Here is a 21,891-nt window from a genome sequence, read left to right as displayed (position 1 = left end):
GAACAAACATTCCATAATAACCTTTCAGCATATTGTAATTCAAGTGTTCTGAGAGACTTCTGCACCTCCTCATGGCTCTATTTCCAGGCTTTAAAAAATCTAGCCCGTGACGGGAGACTTTGGCCAATCACAGGTCATTTCAGAGAGAGAGAGCGTTCCTATTGGCTGTGCTCCGGCTGGTAGGCGGTGCTTGGTATTTCCTCAACTTGATCTCAACATGGCTGCCGGTCAAAAACTTTCTCATTTTACAGCTCAACAGTACACTACAAGATGTTTCTGAAAACATCTGAGGAGAGAAATAGGCATTACAGTAACAGAATATTGATTCATATTTGATCTGCGCTGCTTAGTTTGACCGTTTGATCGGAGTTGGTGAGTGATTGACAGCTGCTCAGTGATGGCAAGGCTCCAGCTCGGCTCTGATTGGTTGATTTCCTCCGGTCTGTGAAATCTTGTAGATGCCGTTAGGAGCACCGGAGGACACAGAGGCACATGATTTTTTTCAGATTACCTGTCTCATGAACTACTCTCAGGATATAGCCACCGTTTTATAAAAATAACTCTTTTTAATCATATTCACTCCAATCTCGCCTACTTCAGCTTTAAAGGGCGGGTCCAGTACCTTTTTGTCATCTTTGTTATATATTTTCACAGTGGTGTTCCTTATGTATTCAAATTTTGGTCAAAGTATGTTTTAGCGTCAAAATGCTATTTTCCCTTCAAACCCTTCTAAACGCTTCTACATGTACAGTATATATACATCCTTATAGTCAGTGTATTAACATACAATAACGTAGATGGCGGTCAGCGTGCAGTTTGGAGAAGCAGACAGGAGTACCGACACGAAAGCTAAGCGACGTACTGCTGTGGACAAGACGTTAGTTCGGATCCGAAAGTCACACAATAACACAAACTAACTAACCAATCGATGCAGCGGTAGACCAGCAACTCCCGTGTACTGTGTGTATACTTCTGCATTCTGTGAGGTAAAATTACTGTTTCTGTGAATGGAGTCTGGTGGCTTTGAAGAGAGCGATATAACGGCTTCAGTTCCCCGTCAGAAAAGGCTGTCTGACCGCGAGGTAAAGTGGTGAAAATATTCTAAATATAGCGTACACTTAAACTGATATTGATTTTTTTCAGGTGGCTAAAATATGTTTTTTTCTGCTGATCCCGTCCACACCCGCTTTACCTCGCCGACAGACAGCCCTTACAGACAGGGAACTGAAGCCGTTATGTTGCCTCTCTTCAAAGCCACCAGACTCCATTCCAGGGTTATTACAGTAAACTGAAACGAAAATAAGCAGTGAAAAATATTTTTAGTAAGCTGAAACTAAATAGTTCTTTCAGAAAAACTAAAATTAAACTGAAATGATATTGCCGGGTAAAAAATAAAAAAAATAAAATAAAATAAAATTGAACTTAAATTAATGACAGATTTAGTTTTTTTTAGCTCTAATATATCACTAACGCAAAAAGCAGACGTCATTAATTTCCGTCAACTCTCGTGACGTTGAACACAGAAACCGAACAGATTAAACGTTGCTATGTCGCAATTGCTTCACTAAAGTAGTGCGAAGATTAAACATTAAACATTGTGACCATTCCTACACACTTCATGTATGTTATATGTATATGTATCTACATACTTCTGAGATTTTAAACCTGACTCTAAAACTAAATATATAAAAATGAAAAATAAACCTCTCTGACAAAGTGAAACTAAACTAAAACTAGCAAACACTCTGAAAACGAACTAAAACTACACTAAAATAAAATTGAAAAGTCAAAACTAAAATAAAATAAAAACTGATTGAAAACTAGCTAAAACTATTATTACCTCGGTCCATTCACAAAAGCAGTCATTTTACCTCACGGGAGTATACATAAAACCCCTCTTCAAAAAATCTGAACTAACCCTTTCAGTTATTTACAAACTCAGCATAGCTAACGTTGACTCAGAAGAAGAAGAAGAAGAACCAGATTTAGTTTTTAACTTATATTTTCTTGCCCGTTCTTCTACCCAAATTGGAGATCACCATCAACAAACGTCTCTCTCGCTCTCTCTCGCTCTCTGTCTCTCTCTCTCTCTCTCTCTCTCTCTCAGGTCAGCCAGGGTCGTGCCTCCCCAGGTTCAGCACCATCCCATTCCTCTACTGCTCCCCCAACGAGGTCTGTTACTACGCCAGCCGCAACGACAAATCCTTCTGGCTCTCCACGACCGCACCCATACCCATGATGCCTGTGGCAGAGGAGCAGATACGGCCTTACATCAGCAGGTACCGGCAGCCGTTTCGGACCGCTCCTATTATGAATAAATGTTCCATAGATGTACGTATATGAAACGAAGCTCTTTCCATCCAGGTGTTCTGTGTGTGAGGCTCCGTCTCTGGCTGTGGCGGTCCACAGTCAGGACATGACCATCCCCACCTGTCCTCCCGGCTGGAGGAGTCTCTGGATAGGATACTCCTTCCTCATGGTAAACTATGAATAAGCATTTTCTCATAATGAGGCCTACAAATAAAGACGAGTTTTAGCAAGACAAATTCAATGAGAAAACTAGGATTTAAATCTGTAGTTTTTTTTAGTTTTAATAGATGAAGAAATTACAGATGTCTGCAAACAAGAAGTGATGCATTTTGCTCTCTTGCAGTTAGTGCAGAATAATTCTATAATTAACTTTCTTCTTTTTTATTATTATTATTGATTTTCTTTTAGTTCAAATTTTTGCTTTTGTATTTATTATATTTTATATTTCTTATTTATTTTATTTTATTATTATTTTTAATTTTATTTTATACATTTAGGGGGATTTTAATACATTTTTATTATTTAATTAAATATATTTTTAATTTATTACTATATTGTATTTTATTCATGATATATATTTCTATTGATATATATATATATATATATATATATATATATATATAATTTAAAATGTTAATATTTATTATTTACTTATTTATTATGATTATTATTATTGTTTAAATTTGTATTACCATTTTGTTCTTCTCCCTTGTTTTTTAATACTTTGATTTTCACTTTAGAGTAATTGTTATTCTATGTACATATTAATTTATTTGTTATGGTTCAGGTTGTTGTAGTCATTTTTCTTAAGGAAACAATAAAAAGCATGATAAAAAAAAGAATTAACTTTTCTATTATTATTATTATTATTATTATTGTTATTGTTATAATTAATAATAATAGTAATAACCATAATTATAATGATTACAATAATTATAATAATAATAATAATATCATTGTTGTTTTTATTATTTTTAATTAATATGTTATTTTAATATAATTTTTCTTTTTATATTTCTCATTTATTTTTTATTTTATTATTATTATTTTTCTTTTTATTATTATTACCATTTTTTCTCCTCCCTTGTTTTTTTTATATTTTCTTTTCAATTCACATTTACTATCTGTTATTCTATGTACATATTACTTGTTTTGGTAATTTTTCTTAAGGAAACAATAAAAAGCTTAATTAAAAAGAAAAAATAGTAGTAGTAGTAGTAATAATAATAATAATAATAATAATAGTAATATTAAATAATTTTCTTTTATTCCCAACTATTTTTTTATTTATTATATTTTTTATTTTAATATTTTTTATTTTAATATTTCTTTTTTTTATTTTATTCTTTTTTATTATTATCACCATCATTTTCTCTTCGTCAATTTACGGTTAATATTTGTTAGCCTATGTTGATATGCAGTAACTTTATTGTAGTCTTAAGGAAACAATGAAATTCATGATTAAAAATAATAATAATAATAATAATAATGATAATAATAATAAAAATAATAATAATAGTAATAATAATAATAATAATAATGATAATAATAATAATAATAATAATAATAATGAACTTTTGTCTTCTCCTGTGCAGCACACAGCGGCCGGTGCTGAGGGCGGCGGTCAGTCCCTGGTGTCTCCCGGCTCCTGCCTGGAGGATTTCCGCGCGACTCCGTTCATCGAGTGCAACGGGGCCAAGGGCTCCTGCCACTACTTCGCCAACGAGTACAGCTTCTGGCTCACCACGGTGGAGCCCAGCCAGGAGTTTGTCTACTCGCCAGCACAGGAGACCCTGAAGGGAGGCCAGGAGCGCTCCAGAGTCAGCCGCTGCCAAGTCTGCAGCAAGCTCTTGTAGTAGGAGGAGGAGCGGCGGGATGGAGGTGATATACTAACACCTCAAGGGAAAAAAGAGAGATGATTTATAAAGAAATCTATAAAAGAACATGTGACTGACTGAAAATGAGCCCCTCTCCTGCTTCTCTGATGGTTTCAGAATCGAGTCGAACAACATCGACTCAGTTTTTAGAGTTTTTGATCCCTTTTAGGAATGAATGGCTTATTATTATAAAAAATAAAAAAATGTTGGAGGGAGGAAATGGAAAGAGAAGAGCTCCTGTGCTCTTCTCTAGATTATCACTGACAATGGTGCTATTGTTTATGTTCTTTGTGTTTGTCTTGTTTTCTCGTTACGGTTGTGGCGAGAATCACTCTCGGCTACCTCGGAGAGTGCCTTTGGATCGCACAGCGCCGCTCGCACATCAGGGCTGGACGTCTGCTTCAGATAAGTCAGTTCAGATGGTGGTGATATGTTTGAAAGTTGGTGGAATCCTAACTTTTGTGAACTGATCTACCTGAAGTAGAATCACCTGATTCTGGTTCAAACACATTTTTTAGTGAATAAAACTTTTGCTTATTTTGTATTTACTGCTGGCTACAACCACTTTAACTGCAGTGATGTTATGTTACGTTAAAGCTGCGCCCTCTGAAAACATGCTGGTTGTTTTGCGTGTTTTGCAGGAATGACTCCTCTGGTTATTCATTTTATTCGAATCAAATTACTGAGATTTGAGACTTGCTTGAAAGTATGAACAATTAGTGCGCATAGGTTGAATTATTGTTGTTGTTAGTGTCCGTCTTCCTGCATTTAAAGGAACGACATGTTACATTTAGGGGGATCTATTGGCAGAAATGGAATAGGATATTAATGAGTATGTTTTCTTTAGTGTGTAATCACTAAAGAAGAATGGTTGTGTTTTCGTTAGCTTAGAATGAGCCGTTTATATCTACATAGAGAGCGGGTCCTCTTCACGGGGTCGACATGTTGCACCGCCATGTTTCTACAGTAGCCCAGAACAGACAAACCAAACACTGGCTCTAGAGAGGGCCACCTTAGTTCTCCTACATGCTTAGCATACGGGAGAATATTCAGTTGTTGCAATCTGCAACCTCACTGCTAGATGCCGCCAAATCTTACACAATGCACCTTTAAGGAAACACATCTAAACGCAACTGATGTGTAAAAATTACCTGCCAAAGTGCAACTTTTTTTAAGCTGATTTTACTTCATCAGAAGCACAATTAATAGAAAATTATAAAGAATAAAACATACTTTAAGAACAAAAGAAAAGCAGCAAAATGTTTACAGTTACATTTTTAATCAGAAAACAAACATATTTTTCAATATCCTTTTGATAATTTCCATGTTTGCTCCTTTTGATTTGATTTTCTTACAACAAAAATCATTGATCGAAGTCCCGCCTCTTCGTCTGTAACGTGGTGATGTCAGCGAGTAACACATTTTGCAAATACCTGCCAAGCAGCTAGTTTGGCACGCCCTCAAACAAAGCTAGTTAGAGCGGAGCTGGAACGGAGTCTGAAGAGTTGAGTTCGGTTGACCAATCACAACAAAGTGTGGGCCAGCTGACCAATCAGAGCAGACTGGGCTTTTTGGGAGGGGTCTTAAAGAGACAGGTGCTAAAACAGAGTGTTTCAGACCGAGGTTGAAAAGAGGGGCTGCGGCACAGCCGGTATGAGAAAAATAAAGCATTTTTTTGAACATTAAAGCATGTTAACATGTTTTTAGTAGAAACTCAAAATACAAGTATGCACCTGGAAGTTAGCATAACAGGTCCTCTTTAATTGATTTTCATTCCTTCAAGCAAGTTACAATTCTCTACAAGTTGATTTTCATAGTTTACAGAAATGATTTCAAACCAATGACAGTCTGGAAGTTAGGGAATCTATCTAAATGTGTAAAGTATGATGAGCCTGGAAACTATAGTTTGACAAAATAAGCTTTTTTTTTCCTGAGCTTTTCTGAGTAAAATCCATCTTCTAGTGAAGCTAGTAGATGGATCTTGAGTTAAGAATATTTTGCCACACCATTATTGTGTAAAAACATGCAAAATGACCAGTGCAGTCCTTTAACTTTATATTTGTTCATGTTTCATACGCCTGTGATCTCTGTATATTTCACAATATAAATATGGTGCTACAATACCCATGACAGCTGACTTGAAAGGCAACATTTAAAATATTAAAACATGCAATAAAAAGGAACAAAACAGAACCTCTGCAACAGCTAACTGTAGTAATGAATGACCCATTCATATATATATATTGCACTGATGTGAACTCACATGGGGTTAGAACAATAAACCAAATAAATGGGCTTATTTCCTCTCCACCTTCACACACTTTCATCTAAATGTTGTGACCAAACTAGTGTTGTTTTTTAAATCACCCTTCACTCACACTAAATTTGGAAACCAAACACTCTCTGATAGATTGTTAATTATTGCTGTACATAGTGCTTACTGTATTTCCCACCAAAGTATGTCAGAGCAAAAGTCTATAAAGCTATTAGCTCTAATTTTATTTTAATTTTTTTTCCAGTCTATGTGTCTTTTCTCTGTCCTTGGATAAGAAAGAGGAGGATTTTCTGTCTGTAAATGCAGCCATATGTATGACAGAATTCATCATTTTTTACATTGACTTTGGTTAGCGATGTACAGTTATCCATGGACAGTGAGAGCTACTTGTAACCACTATGACCACCATGTCTAGCACATAGCTCTGTCTCTCTGCTGGTAGCCATGAATTTATTACGATGTCACATTTTTCTTCTTTTTTATTTTATTTTTATTTTTCATCAACCTTTGTGGTTTTTGTAATCTAGATTGTAATTATTTTACGTAAATCATACTACCCCCTGGTTTTATTTACTGAGATGGGAGGGAATGGGAAGATAATGATGTGTACATTAAATATTATGAAACAAAAAATGCCTTTAGGATTATGTTTTTATATGGAAAATGTATTCGGCGCTGATGATTTAACAGACGCAACAACTGTTCTTTATTGTCTGTTTGGTCTTTACCCCATTTTCAAAAATAAATAACGCTGAGATGAGTTGAAATGTTTTATGCAGCAGCATGCTGGAGTGACAGAAAAAGAAATGCAGTTTTCCTCAAAGAGGATCTATAACAATAAAATGGTAATAACATGTTTCTATAATGTGTATTTCTGTGCTCACACACTTTGAAATAAAGTCTCTAAACTAACTGGGGATTTCTAAAGCAGAGTTATTATTCATAAAACAATTATTGTCATGCTAGCAGCAGGTGTTTTAATGTTTTTTACATGTAAACTCCACTGAGAATATTACATGTGTAAAGATAATGTTTGAGATCAGATTGTTTTGTGCTTGGCAAGTTAAAACATTAACACCTTGTAGCTTGATACTGATTGTATTGCCTTGTTGCAAAACCAAGCAGTTATCAGATATCAGATGTTGAACTTGGCAGAATTGCATTTATTACCAGGCTGGAAAACTTCTCTAATGTAATTTTAAATAAGCTTTTAATTCCCCTTGGTATTGGTATTTGGAGTCACTGGGTCACATTACAAGCTGAAAAAAACTGCCATTATATTTTTATCAGAATATTAATGTTAAATAAATTATAATAAAATATGATATCAAATCTAAAATTGTATTGGGGGTTGGGTGGCTTAGGGTGCCATGAAAAAACTTTACTTTGAAAGGGTCTAAAAAAAAAGTGTGGGAACCATTGCAATAGACAACTGGAACAAATCAAGAAAAAATCAGAAAGTCTTGTAACATGTCATCTACAAGACGAAGATTAATTTATCACCACACAACCCATTTTAATCCCATTTCCATCAGGAAAATAAAAGGTAGCAATGATAGAAATACAAGTACTGATTATAAATCAAGATTATCAGATACTATAAATATTTTTTTTCCCAGTCAAATTTATGAGAACAGTTAAATATTTGACTTCTTAAATCCAGATTATGAAATAGTGAGTTCAAGTTTGGAATATCATAGTCATAGTTTTGAGATAGCAAGTCGATATTGACTTAAAAAGACTTACAAACATATAATTTTGACTTAGGATCACAATCAGGTTTATTGCCAAGTAAGTTTTCACATGCAATGAATTTCCCTTGGTGTTTTGATGCATAACAATAATCCTAGTAAAATAAAATAAAAATAAGTACTGCAAAAATCCAGTCACATGAATATAAAATTGAAAATAAAATACTATAAAAATATGTTCAATATATCAGTTTTAAACTATAAGTATTTTTAATGTTCCTGTCCTGGAAGAAATAGGCTTCCAATATTATTATTATACTAATAATAATAATAATGAATTATAATAATATAATAATGATTGAATGATGATTGTTGTCTAAACCTTATTAAGTAGTTATTTTGTTAAAAATAGAGCAGAATGATATGTCCAATATACAATAACAGAAACATTTAATAAAAATAAAATAATAATGTGAATAGTCAAGTCAATTTTATTTTTGTATTTTGTATTTTTGTATATTAATCAATTTTTTAATTTTTTTTTTCATTCAAAATTACAAATTTGACACCTTCTGTCTTGATTTGGACAAGGGAAATACTCCACAAAAATGATTCAAACGAATGACTAGGGTGTAGTTCATCATGTGTAGTTCCTGTTATGACCCCTCCAGGACAGTAGGTGGCGACAGAGGCCTGACCGTCGCTTAGCAAACAGAGGCAGCCTAGCATCACAACAACACTGCTAGCAGCGTTAGCTCGAAGAAGAGCGAAGTGTCTTTTTCTCTGCTAACTGGGAACATATTAACAGGTGAGGAATACACCTAACAGCCAACAAAGCTTCTATAATACGCGTTTAGTTCACGAACACGCTTATACTATCGTTAAATAACACATTAATCTGTTTCAGTGCTGTGTACAGTGCTAGCTGGCATGCTAGCATTAGCTCCGCTAGCTTCTCACCGTTAGCTGTCATCATTAGCACTTTCTAACGTGTCATTCTGAAAAGTCGGATATATATATGTCATAAAGATGAATGTGCAACTGGGATTACATGTTGCTGCCATCTTCAGGACTGCCAGCTGCTTAATGCTACAGCTAGCTAGCTATTACACAATGTAACTTTCCATTACAAACCTATATAAGGTCAGCTCCACTGGCTGAGAGGGCTTCCTTCACAGGTTGTTGTGACTTCATGTGAACATTAAAGGACATAAGATAAGATAAGATGAATCTTTATTAATCCCCGGAGGGAAATTCAGGTGTCAAAGCAGCACCATCAGCAAACAGAGTGAAACACAGGAGAGGTAAAGGTATACAAAAATTATAAAAACAATAATAGAGATATAAAAGATACAGAGTGAATGGGTGAACATAGTGTGTGCAGTCCGTCAATAAATAAATGTAGTATGTGCAATAAATAAATGTAATATGTACATGTGTGCAGTCTATAAAGTGGTATATAGGATGTATAGTGTAAAGGAAGTGCGCCAGTGGTTAGAGTCCAAGATGGTTGCAGATAGTGCATGTTAAAAGGTAGATAGTGCATGTTTAAAGGTAGATAGTGCATGTTTAAAGGCAGATAGGGCATGTTAAAAGGTAGATAGTGCATGTTTAAAGGCAGATAGTGCATGTTTAAAGGCAGATAGTGCATGTTTAAAGGTAGATGGTGCATGTTTAAAGGCAGATAGTGCATGTTTAAAGGCAGATAGGGCATGTTAAAAGGCAGATAGTGCATGTTTAAAGGCAGATAGTGCATGTTTAAAGTTCTTAAAGTCCCAATAGTTCTCATATGGGGGTCAGCCTTGGTTGTGGAGCCTGATGGCTACCAGCGTGAAGGACTGACCCAGGCGCTTTGTGTTGTGCCGAGGGGGGATGAGTCTGTGGCTGAAGGTGCTCCTCATCATGACTAGCTCATCATGGAAGGGGTGGGAGGGGTTCTCCAGGATAGCATCCAGCTTCCTCCTCATCCTCCCCTCTGCCACCACCTCCAAATCAATCGTCCAGTTCAGATCCAACCACAGAGCTAGCCTTCCTCACCAGCCTGTTCAGTTTGTTGGCATCCCTTGTGTTCGTGTTACCTCCCCAACATGCCACAGCAAAGAAGAGTACACTGGCTACTACAGACTGGTAAAACATCTGCAGCAGCCTATTGTAAACGTTGAAGGACTTGAGCCTCCTCAGGAAGAACAGTTTGCTCTGTCCCTTCCCTGTAGAAGGCCTCGGTGTTGTCGGTCCAGTCCAGTTTACTGTTCATATGTACTCCCAGGAACTTGTAGGTGTCCACCACCTCCACCTCCTCCCCTCGGATGGTGATGGGAGTTGGGGGGCCTCTTGCTCCGCCACATGTTAGGGTTCATAACGTTATGTTTACACATAATGTTTGCTGTTAATAATGTAATATAGGAATTACTGCTAACTAATGTACAGAAATAGTCCATGTGAAATTGCTTTGTTACAATACAGTATTACATTTTTTACACACTACTTGGTAACAAAATGCACTGATTAATAAAAGGCTAACGTTACACAGACCACACAGGTTTGTTGTTGTTAGTTATGTGTACACTTCTGTGTTAAATAGATGACAACATATGTAAAGACCAGAGTCTCATTCACTATTTTGTAAATGTTGAACTACAATTTGACCCGGGTTTTGTAGGAATACTTTTTAACACTTAATTTGAGGGATGTATATTGGTTTATCCCAACACTCAAATCACTGTATCATGAATATTGACAGTATATAAAATCCCCCAAGAGGAAATCATTCAAACTTTGCCCTCCAGATGAAGGTCAGAGGTCAAGGTTCATGTGGAAGTGACTGGGATCATTGTTTTATGTGTAATTGTAATTGCTTTTCTAACTTTGTAAAACAAAATGTGACAAATAACAACAGAGATATAAATTTAATGAATTGATATTTATTATTAAAATAATAAATCGTACACCAGCAACTTGGTAAGAAATCTTAAAAATGAACAGGAATTATAATTCAAGTATAATCCTTTTTTAATGCAGCAACAAATTCATCAAAACTTGAAGAGGAATTGAAATTGCCAGTATATAATGTATACACTATATAAACATAGAACTGAATTCAATAGATTGGCCCCATTGTCACCGATACCTGATTCAGCTACTTGATTCAGTATCGGCCCAATATCCGATCCGGTATCGGTGCATCCCTAAATTTGATAATCGATTAACAGTAATTTTTCACTCAAAAATGGCAGAAAATGCTGTTTTCAGATTTCCTGCTTGTCTCTGTTTTATATCATATTAAACGTAATATGTTTGGGTTTTGGACTGATAAAACAAGACACTTAAAGACATAACTTTGGACTTTGAGAAACTGGAAGAGACATTTTTCATTATTTTCTAACATTTTATAGACCAAACCGTTTATCGATTCATCGGCCGATTAACCAATATTGACAATAATTGTTAGTTGCAGCCCTACTTAATAGAATATATGCTCACATTTGAGAACCTGGAACAAGGGAATATTAAAGCGGATATAATTTATATTTTTATAATAATTATTTGTCAAATAACAATGTGAAAACAGTGTGAAAGGTGTCGCTCGTAGTGATGAACCTACAGAGATCTACCACCTGACTCTGCAGCTCTCCTTGGCTTTACGGGGCTTTACAGTTTCGGCTTATTGTTTAGCCAAGAATGACATGTTGACATGGTTTTTCCTCTATCCAGGTACGCTGGAATTTTCTGACACCCACTCGGACATGTCCTATGTCTTCATCAACGACTCGTCGCAGACCAACGTGCCTCTGCTGCAGGCCTGCATTGATGGAGACCTGCCTTTCGCCAAGAGGCTCCTGGAGACGGGATGCGACCCCAACATCCGTGACAACAGGGGCCGCACCGGCCTTCACCTAGCCGCCGCACGGGGTAACGTGGACATATGCCGCCTCCTGCACAAGTTCGGGGCTGACCTGTTGGCGACCGATTATCAAGGAAATACAGCGCTGCATCTGTGTGGTCATGTGGATACGATACAGTTCCTGGTTTCCAACGGGCTGAAGATCGATATCTGGTAAGAAATTGAATCCTTTCAGGTAATGAAGGTGATATAAAAGTTTAAGCTTTTATGTGTTCTGTGGAGTTTTACCCTTCTCCTCTATTTTTACAAGATGTTTTTATTGAAGCAAGTATTACAGCATTAAGTAAACATAGAGAGCACAGTAGGACAAATTTTCATACTACTTTAATCGCCATGGGGGTGTAATGATGGTAGTAAAGCCAGAAAAGAGCCCCATATTTTTTCGTACTTTGCTGGATTCCTCCTCACACTACACAGGATCTTTTCAGGTGTACTATAGGATGTTAATTAATTTAACCATTGCTTCTGTGAAGGGGGATGTTCAGATTTCCAGTTTTGTAGAATACACTTTTTCCCAGCGGTGCCCACGAGTAGGGATGCACCGATATCACTTTTTTTCAGACCTAGTACAAGTACTTACATTTGGGTACTCGCCGATACCGAGTACCGAAACGAGTACTTCTCTGTGCCAAAAGACCTTCGTTAACAGCCAGCTGGAGGGTGTGAGCGACACACGGCAGGCTGGGGAGTCCCGCATATGAGGCGGTGTGCCGCAACCGGCTCTAGGTCGGCTTGGAAAGGCTCGGAGCGAAGGTGCTTCCCGGGGCCTTGGCCAAAGCGTCACTGGGGCGGACTGTCCTCAGCGCGTCCAAACCGCGTGGTGTCCCCAGGGCGGGGCTCGGCCCACATAAAAGACGCCAGGGGTCTGCGGCGATGTCTGCAACCCACTCGACCCGTCTTGAAACACGGACCAAGGAGTCTAACGCACGCGCGAGTCAGAGGGTGCAAGCAAAACCCCGTGGCGCAATGAAAGTGAGGGCCGGCGCGCGCTGCATAAGGTGTTATCCTGGCCCACGGGGTTGGACGCACCGCCGGCCCGTCTCGCCCACACCGTCGGGGAGGTGGAGCGTGAGCGCGTGCGACAGGACCCGAAAGATGGTGACGAGAGGTTAACGGTCACGCTGCCGTAAAGTGGTATCGGTGCCGTTGTATCGGAGCCGTTTTGCGAGTACGAGTACATGAGCACAGTATCGGGCCCGATACTGGTATCGGTGCATCCCTACCCGCGAGTAATGTGAAGTATTTTTTATTATGGTTCAAAGGAAGTCCTTGTGTGTCTCGAAACATCCAGACCTGGGGTCAGACGAAATGTCGTTTTTTACAATAGTACTCTCTCTATTACTCTAGCGATGTATTTCGAAAATTCTTCCAGATAGCAATTCCAAAGCATATGAAATAAATCTCCATCACAGGTTTACAACTCTGGCAATCTGGAGAGGAGTTCTGGTATATATTCTGCCGTCTATGTGGAGCGTAATAAGTTCTATTAAAGAGGTTAAATTGTATTTGTCTATGTTTAGTTGACATTAGTACAGTCTGAGACATTTCAAGGATAGTACACCATTCGGCATCATTGTAATTGTATTCAAGATCTGATTCTCATTTTTTTTATCAATCTTATATAAATATTAGGGCTTTCAATAGATTGAAATAGATAATCGCGATTAATCGCACATTTATTATCTGTTGAAAATGTACTTTAAAGGGAGATTTGTCAAGTATTTAATACTCTTATCAACATGGGAGTGGGCAAATATGCTGCTTTATGCAAATATATGTATATATTTATTATTGGAAATCAATTAACAACACAAAACAATGACAGATATTGTCCAGAAACCCTCACAGGTACTGCATTTAGTGTAAAAATATCTTATTGAATATATACTATAGGTCAAGTAACATATTTTACACATCATATTCTTGTGTGTAGTTTTAGTGCAGTGCTACACACTTTAGTTTTGCGCAGTCAATGTTGTGACTGGATGTTAATGAATTTGCAAGTTATTTAATGATAAAACATCCAAACCGTCTTCTTTGTATGACAGAGTATCAGGTATTAATCCATCACATTACTATCGGTGCACTAACTGGTGCAGAATGGCTGCTGATGCTACCTGTAAACCAATGCTGAGGATGCTAATGCTACAGCTGAAGCTATGGAAGACGGAACCTGTCCAAATCAAAAACAAATAAATAATGACTCAATAAATTAATAAATATGTCATTAAATGTAGCAAAAATAAATATTAAAAATAAATGTAGCCATTAATTTATTGATAAAATGTGACATAAATTGATATTTCTGTTTTAATTTGCTTCTTTATTTATTTATCTTTGTAATAATTTACTCATCTGTTTAATTTTCCCTTTTATGTATTTATTTTTGTTCATTTTTAAAAGTATTTATTTATTTTTGCATTTATTTTGCATTTATTTATTTTTGTGATTTATTTCATATTTGTTTTCAAATGTATGTATTTATTTATGTATTTATGCATTTAATTATTTATATATTCATGCACGATTTTCCCGATAAATTGTTTAATCGTTGCAGCTCTAATATATTGGACTACTGGAAGCATCCTATAGAAGCATTTAGATACCGTGCTAAGAAAGAATATGGCTGATAAAGTTCACTGGACCAGTAACTACGTAGTGTGTACATTCATGAAACAGCAGGGAGAAGACACCACAATGTTTTGATATGTTTTTTGCGCTGCTTACATGAGCATAAGCACATGTGGTCAGGTTAGGTCAGGACAGGTCAGGACAAAGGAGCACGCGAGCGAGATTAAACAGAAGCACTTCAAATATCTCAAACAGTTCATGGCATGGTTTAGTCTTTACCTTGGATTTTGGGTCATGGTTCAGTTTATTTCATGGTTCAAAAAACAAAGAGCACCTCACATTTTATGGACCTGTTTCACTAAATTAAACTGAGCTCTGGATAAATACAAAACAGGACAAAACGGCCACCAAAGATGACCTTTTATGAAAGTCTGTGATACATACAACACTTCCTTTGTTTCTAGCCTTCGTCATTTAATTAAAGCTGCACCACATTCTTCTTTGAACAGTGTGTGGTGGCACTTGGCCAACTTGGCAGAGGAAATTACAGTTTTGAAATGTGGTTTCCTTTTTTATTAAGTAGTCATACTGAATATTTCCTCAGCCTTTCCTTTGGTCTAACTGTGCTGCGTGTCTGTCGCTTGTCATGCTTAATATAGTAACCACAATGGCTCGACCCCTCTGGTGCTGGCGAAGAGACGTGGCGTCAACAAGGACGCCATCCGTCTGCTGGAAGGACTGGAGGAGCAGGAGGTGAAGGGCTTCAACAGAGGACCCCATTCCAAGCTGGAGACCATGCAGATGGCCGACAGCGAGAGGTAAATGTGTGGAGAATGTGAGGAATTTTGGACTGCGTGGGTGAGTGAGAAGGACAAAGGGATACGGGTGGAGGCGTGCAAAGCAAATAAACCGGACTGACCAAAAGTGTCGTTCAGTGAGACTCAAAAGGCTCCTTTGTTTGTTTAGTCTGAGAGCAGTGATAAGGGCATGAGATAATGTGTCATGATTTACAGTAGTTCTAAAGACTGGAGCTCATTCATGTGCAAACGAACCAACAGGGAGGAAAACTGATCCGATAAAAATGTCTGTATAAAAGCTTTATTTATTTAAGCAGCCAGATGAGGCCGTAGAAAGAATGTCAACTTGGTGAAAGTTTGAAATGTAATTATTAAAGGTCCCCATATCATTTTCAGGTTCATACTTGTATTTTATGTTTCTACTAAAACATGTTTACATGCTGTTCATACTGTCTGTCTGAATCTGCCTGTATTCACCCTCTGTATGAAACGCTCCGTTTTCTTGCATTCAGGGTCTGAAGGTAGCATCCGCCACCCGCCAAATTCGGGTAAATTGTTGGCAGAGGCGGATAAAATCATCAGGCCATCCGCCACTTTGGCAGACAGGGAAAACACTAGGGATGGGAATAGAGAACCGGTTCTAAGTTGTCCGCCTTCTTGGCATCTCATCCCTCTGTGACTTTCGATTCCTCTTATCGATGCTTTCCCACAGTTACGCTGCACAATGACGCATACGCACGCTGTATCATGTTTCAGTTTGTTTGGGACCGGAGACATGGCGGAGAGAAAAAAAGCGCTCAACAGCATGGCGCTACTAAACCTGAGGGGACGCACCCTATTTTTTCCCTGATAATTCTACACTGTGAACAACAAAACTGTGTTTAATTCAGCAGGAGGAGAGTTAGTAACGTTAGCTGTTAGCAGCCGTTAGCAGCACAGTCCTGACTGGTTAAATAGCGGAGCTACTAACGTTAACGGAGGTGCCACTCAGTTATTATTATGAGGCGTTCAGGCTCTGCTTAGGAAAAATTACTATTGGGCGAAGGTAAATTAAGCTATCATGATGTGTTCAAATATAATCTCGTAAAAATACGTTTTTGGTGAGAAACTTGAATAAATCCAGTTGTATGAAGGAAATGTTTTCACATCAATATTAAATAGATATTACAGAGGGAATTATGACCTGTTTAACTTCCTAACACTAGCTCTAAGCAGCTAGCCAAGATTTTTTTAATCAAAGCAAATATTTAAATCATTTGAATTGTTTGTTTTTATGCAAATAACCACTATAGATGACAATAACAAAGTACAGTACTACTGTGTATACTACCCTCCTGCCCCAGAAAAACAGGGCTCCCCCAGAAGCCGCGGTGTAATTTAAATATTGTAATTTACTGTGTATATGTTTTCTGTGTAAAATATATCCAACATTTAATGACTTCAGATCTAAAGTGTTTTTCCTTCATTTAGCGCAGAGATTTCAAAAGTGGCAGGCAAAAATAATACTTGCCTGCCACAGTGGCAGGAAGTGAAAAAAGTTCATTTCAGACCCTGCATTTCCTGCATTATGTTACTCACTTGCTAGCTTGCTAAATTGTTAGCCTCTGTGGCTTCTAGACACCGACAGTAACGTTAATATTGCCGTTGCTTAGCAGCGGTGTTCTCACTACTTAACCACTTGAACGCCAAGCATATCGTGTACACGATTTTCCATGTTGTAAACACGAGCTCCCGAGTTTCATTTGAAGGCATCAATAAACTGGGCTTGCTTCCGAAATTCCGTACTACCATGCTATTTAGCACGCTAAAACAGTATGTGAGATATTTTAGTTGCAGCAGTTTAAATTATAGCCTATTCAAACAAGACAATTTCAGATATTTATCAAGATATATATCAGCTTACCATGTTTTGTTTTTTTCAATGTGTTACTGATGCATTCTTGTCAGATTTAATTATTTTTTTATATAAAAACAAGATTTTATCTTAAAAAAAATAGATGTCAATGTCAATCACATATGCACAAAACTAACACTGTTTAAGAACCCGGCACGGCGCGCTTTGCGAGCTTCCACGCGTGCCAAAAGAGGTACGGGGCACCAGCTAAAATCTTGCCTAGGGCACCGTATTGTTCAGGGCTGACACTGAGTATACCAAAAGAAAAAAAGACTGGACTTTTCCTGGAGGATTTGCTCATCTTTCATTTCAGAAAGCTGACAAAACAAACAAAAACAAAACCAGAGTTCGTCCTCATCTTGGGTTGGTTGGGATGCGTCCTGCTGCCCTGTATTTACAACTTCACTCTCCCCCTCCATGACTGACCAAATCACGATTACAATATTGCGAGATCACGCGAGAATTCCTACCCCGGTGGAAACGGCGGACACATTTCGACAGCTACGTGGTATATACTGTCATATCGCCATATGATATGTGAATCTATCCATTAGTAGTTCTGTGAATCTGTGTATATGAGGCAAAAGGAGGAGTGAAGGTCTCATCTGTTGACTGGCTGTAACAGTGATTTCCTCTGTGTGTCCCAGTGCGATGGAGAGCCACTCCTTACTGAACCCCAACCTGCAGAGCAGCGAGGGTGTCCTGTCCAGCTTCAGGACCACCTGGCAGGAGTTCGTGGAGGATCTGGGCTTCTGGAGGGTGCTGCTGCTGCTGGTGGTCATCGCCCTCCTCTCCCTGGGGATCGCCTACTACGTCAGCGGGGTCCTGCCTTTCTCCACCAGCCAGCTGGAGCTGGTGCACTGAGGGAGGGCAGGGAGGAGGTCTGATGAAAAGGAAGCATGGGTAGTAAAATAAGCAAGTGAAGTTCTGATTTCGGCTTCGGATTTTTGTTTATTTGCAGCCCAGATCTTGTCTTTTTCTTCGTTATCTAAACAGGGAAACATCATATTGTATTGTTAGTAAAAAAGCAGTAATCCTTAAGAACAAAACTCACTTTCTCAATTAATGAAATACTTAAAAAAAACAAAAACTTGCAAGCTTGAGGAGATTAACCCAGGAAGTGTCTCATTTAGAACACCCTTTGTGTTGACATGATGACGTCACGGTGTTAGCTGGAGGCTAAACAAATGAAAGACTGGAGGCTAACACTAGCAGTGGGCTAAAGTTACACAACTAAAATGTCATCTTGCTGTGTTGTTGGGTGCCAGAATCCAGATATCACAACAGTTGAGATGACAAACTGTGATTCGAGGCTCTAGCGAGCTACACTATCGGAGAAACGTTTCAGAGATGGAGAGTAAATGTTGCTAATAGTTAGCCTTCTGCTAACCGTAGCCGTGAGCCGATGGCTGCTGTTAGCAGAAGGCTAAATTATTAGCAACCCTTTCTCTCCATCTCTGAAACGCTTCTCCGATATTGTACGACTCTCTTTTTGACTGACTTTACTGAAGGATAGTTAACTATAGGCATCCAAAGATTTATACGCCCTCAATTTATCTTTACAGCGCTGCCGTTGGCCACCAGCCCGCTGGTCAGACAGCTGGCTACTTAGCTAGCTTAGCTTGCTAATTCCACCATGCTGTCATGAAACACAGAAAATGAGCCGAACAAAGTTGTCACTCATCTGGCGATAAGCAGATCTGTGCTTTCCTACGCTGTGAAGTGAGTGTGTGGATGAAGCATTAAGTTGTTAAATTTGACTCAGTAGCGACTGGCTAGTTAGCTACCTAGCTTGCTAATTCCACCATGCTACAGAAAATAAGCCCGACAGCGGACAGCACTGGGTCACGGTCCCTCTGCCTCACTCCTCGCCGCTAGGAGACGGGAGGAGAGCAGGCGTTAGCTCGCCAGCTTGTCAGTCTGCGGACAAGCTAGCTAGCTAACTAGCTAGTTCTGGAGACAGACAAGCTAGCTAGCTAGCTAACGTTAGCCAGCCGTCTCCTCCTCCTGCAGTAGTCTCAAGCGGCGTAGGGGTCGGCTAATCTGGTCTCGTTGGTTCATGTTAACTTTCTCAACTAACACTCGTGATCCTGGAGAGTGAGTGACAGAACATATTGAGAGAAACTAGTATTTTCTTCAGCCATTGTTAAAAAAACAAGCCAACAATACTTGCTAGCCAGCGTTAAATAACGTTTTCAGAGAAATTCTCTGCCTCCACTTAATGCTCCGCCCAATTAATTAAGTATTGTGCAACATTTCCCCTTTAAAAAGCTGCTTTTGAAATAGTGAGTGATAAAATATGATGCTCCTGTTTTGTTTTAATGCAGTTATACAATGACATTTCCTTGTATAACACCTTTTCACTTAATGTTCTGTTACAAGCTGTATATTGCCAATGTTTTGTACCTTTTGTTTTCTTATTCGTCTGATCTTTCAATTGTGTTATTTATCAAATATATCTTGTGTATTCATTTCCCTGCATACTGTATGTTTTGTTTTCTCAATTAATCGATATTCCAATTGGAGACAGTTTAGTTGTGATAACTGACAGTTGATTCCCTGTCGTCAGAGTAGAAAAGCACCTTGACTGTGTGAATTTTTGAGAGAACGCTTCATGTTTTACAGCAGCTCATTAAGACATTCCCGCCAGAAGCATGCAGCTTTGTTGCATTAAAATCTGCTGTGTTGTTGTAAACATCATATATAGGCACAATGCTCATCAACTGTAGGATCATGGCAGCAGATTAACAATGTTTTGTTATATATTCATTTTATCTTGATGTCCTTGTAAACCATGTATTTGTAGGTTTTCCACCAGTTTTTTTCTGTGTACAATAACACATTTGAAGTAAATCCTAATTTAATGTGGAAACAATAAAATCATGTGTATGTATGATTCTACGCGAGAGGACTACCCGTGTTGTCAGATTTCTGATTTTATCTGCTGATCAGTGCATTAATTTGCAGTTACCAAGGTCAAAGTGAATATTAGGAACTGAAAATCACAATTTAGAAATGTATAGAAAAATAAAATGTCTTTAATTCATCAAGTATGCTTCTTTAGGGATCCGTGCACATGCTTGCATGTTTTCCCAACAAGTTATCTTAATTTAAAGTTGTTAAATAGTCTATTTTCTGACCTGTTCTGCTTCCTTGAAAGAGTTTTTCCACTCCAAAATGCAACATTATACCCCTTTCATCTCCTTCTGTAATCAATCAGGAACATGTCTTCAGATATTACAACTTGTAAAAATGTACATATTTATAAATGGGAGGGTGTGAGGGGTCAAAAACACTATATGCAGAAGATGGTTAATGAACCAGGCATAATATACATTACATTCTCATGAGGTGAGTCATTACAGCAACAACATAGGAACTGCCCCCTAAAGTTATTTTCAGTGTAACATGAAAAGGTTGATATTAATGGATTTTTTCACTCGTATTTCTATTCTTTGTCTGAATTCTGTTTGGGGAACAATGATGCAGTTAAGTTTCGGAAATGCAGTTCCTATAGCCTTGTGCTTTGGGGAATGTGAACACGAAGTATCCGTATTTGTTCGTATTTTTAGCAAAGTTGCACCACATTTACTAGCCGAATTATCTATTAGCAGTCCCTCTTGGCTGTGCACTCATGAATGTACCGATAACTATCACTGGTTTGCTTTGATGCTCGAGAAAAGGTAAACACGTAATGATTCTCAGGAAAGTTCTGGCCGTCTTTTTTCCATGATCTCTTAGCGCATTTATAATATCACCTGTAAATCACACTGAATCTAAAATATTTTATATGCATATTTTACACTCAAGATGATATGACATGTACCATAAATGTAATATCTTAATCTACAAAGTAAATACAGCATAGCTGTCAATGAAATGTAGCTAGTGTAGTAAAATGTATAGCTACAATTCAGAGTACTATTTGTCTTTGATTTGCCATACGAAATATAGCTTACCTCCGAAGCTCACTGAGGCCATTTTGAAGGCAATTTTAACTTTTTAAAATGCATTTATTTCAGAATAAATGATTAAGAATATATTCTTATTTTATTGTTTATATCAGGCAGGCGCATATAGTCAAGGGAAGGCCTGATAGCCAATCAAGGTTCTTTATTTTTCTATGTTTAAGTTCTGGCCAATCAAAAGTCTGGGATGTCAGTGTGGGCGGAGTTAAGATTTAATATTTCTCATCAGGTTTGTGTGCGCTCATTGTTTTGATGAAACGTCAAGACGAGTTCGGTAATATTCCAATTTTACAGTTGAATTTAATAAATTATGGATCTGAGGAAGAAGTTCATGAAACAAGTGAATATTTGGCCCTCTTAAATGAAGCTAAAACCGCAGGGAAATGTCACCTGTTCTGCCTCCAAGGTAATTCACGCCGACGGTCAAACTTCCGGTGACATCTTGTAGTGTGGAGAGATGTTTTTTTCGGGGATTAAATCGTGTCTCCGGTTATTAATAAACACTTTACTTTTACTGTCACTGAGCTGAGCTGGCAGATTAGTTGGATTAAATCATCTCCATGTTCAACTCCAACAAGCGACACACGGTAAGATAAAACGCTATCTT

At 37.9% G+C, this 21,891-nt stretch overlaps 2 protein-coding genes across 2 annotated transcripts in view; both read left to right on the top strand.

The window, feature by feature from the left end:
• The window catches only part of col4a6 (collagen, type IV, alpha 6), a 171,617-nt gene extending 167,163 nt beyond the window's left edge, over positions 1-4,454 (top strand). Inside the window, 3 exon segments of the mRNA XM_037759416.1 lie at positions 2,108-2,279; positions 2,365-2,479; positions 3,906-4,454. Coding sequence (XP_037615344.1) covers positions 2,108-2,279; positions 2,365-2,479; positions 3,906-4,166 — 548 coding nt within the window. The 3' untranslated portion in view covers positions 4,167-4,454.
• Positions 4,455-8,816: 4,362 nt separating this feature from the next.
• On the top strand, positions 8,817-18,498 carry ankrd46b (ankyrin repeat domain 46b). The gene is made up of 4 exons (XM_037759478.1): positions 8,817-8,961; positions 11,865-12,207; positions 15,285-15,443; positions 17,964-18,498. The coding sequence occupies exons 2-4, from the start codon at positions 11,897-11,899 to the stop codon at positions 18,178-18,180; spliced, it is 687 nt and encodes a 228-aa protein (XP_037615406.1). The 5' UTR covers positions 8,817-8,961; positions 11,865-11,896; the 3' UTR covers positions 18,181-18,498.
• Positions 18,499-21,891: the final 3,393 nt, after the last annotated feature.

This window comes from Sebastes umbrosus, chromosome 22 (genome assembly GCF_015220745.1).
Source record: "Sebastes umbrosus isolate fSebUmb1 chromosome 22, fSebUmb1.pri, whole genome shotgun sequence".
NCBI classification, from domain to species: Eukaryota; Metazoa; Chordata; class Actinopteri; order Perciformes; family Sebastidae; genus Sebastes; species Sebastes umbrosus.
The sequence above is the reverse complement of the archived record's forward strand: the minus strand, read 5'-3'. Positions and strand labels throughout refer to the sequence as shown.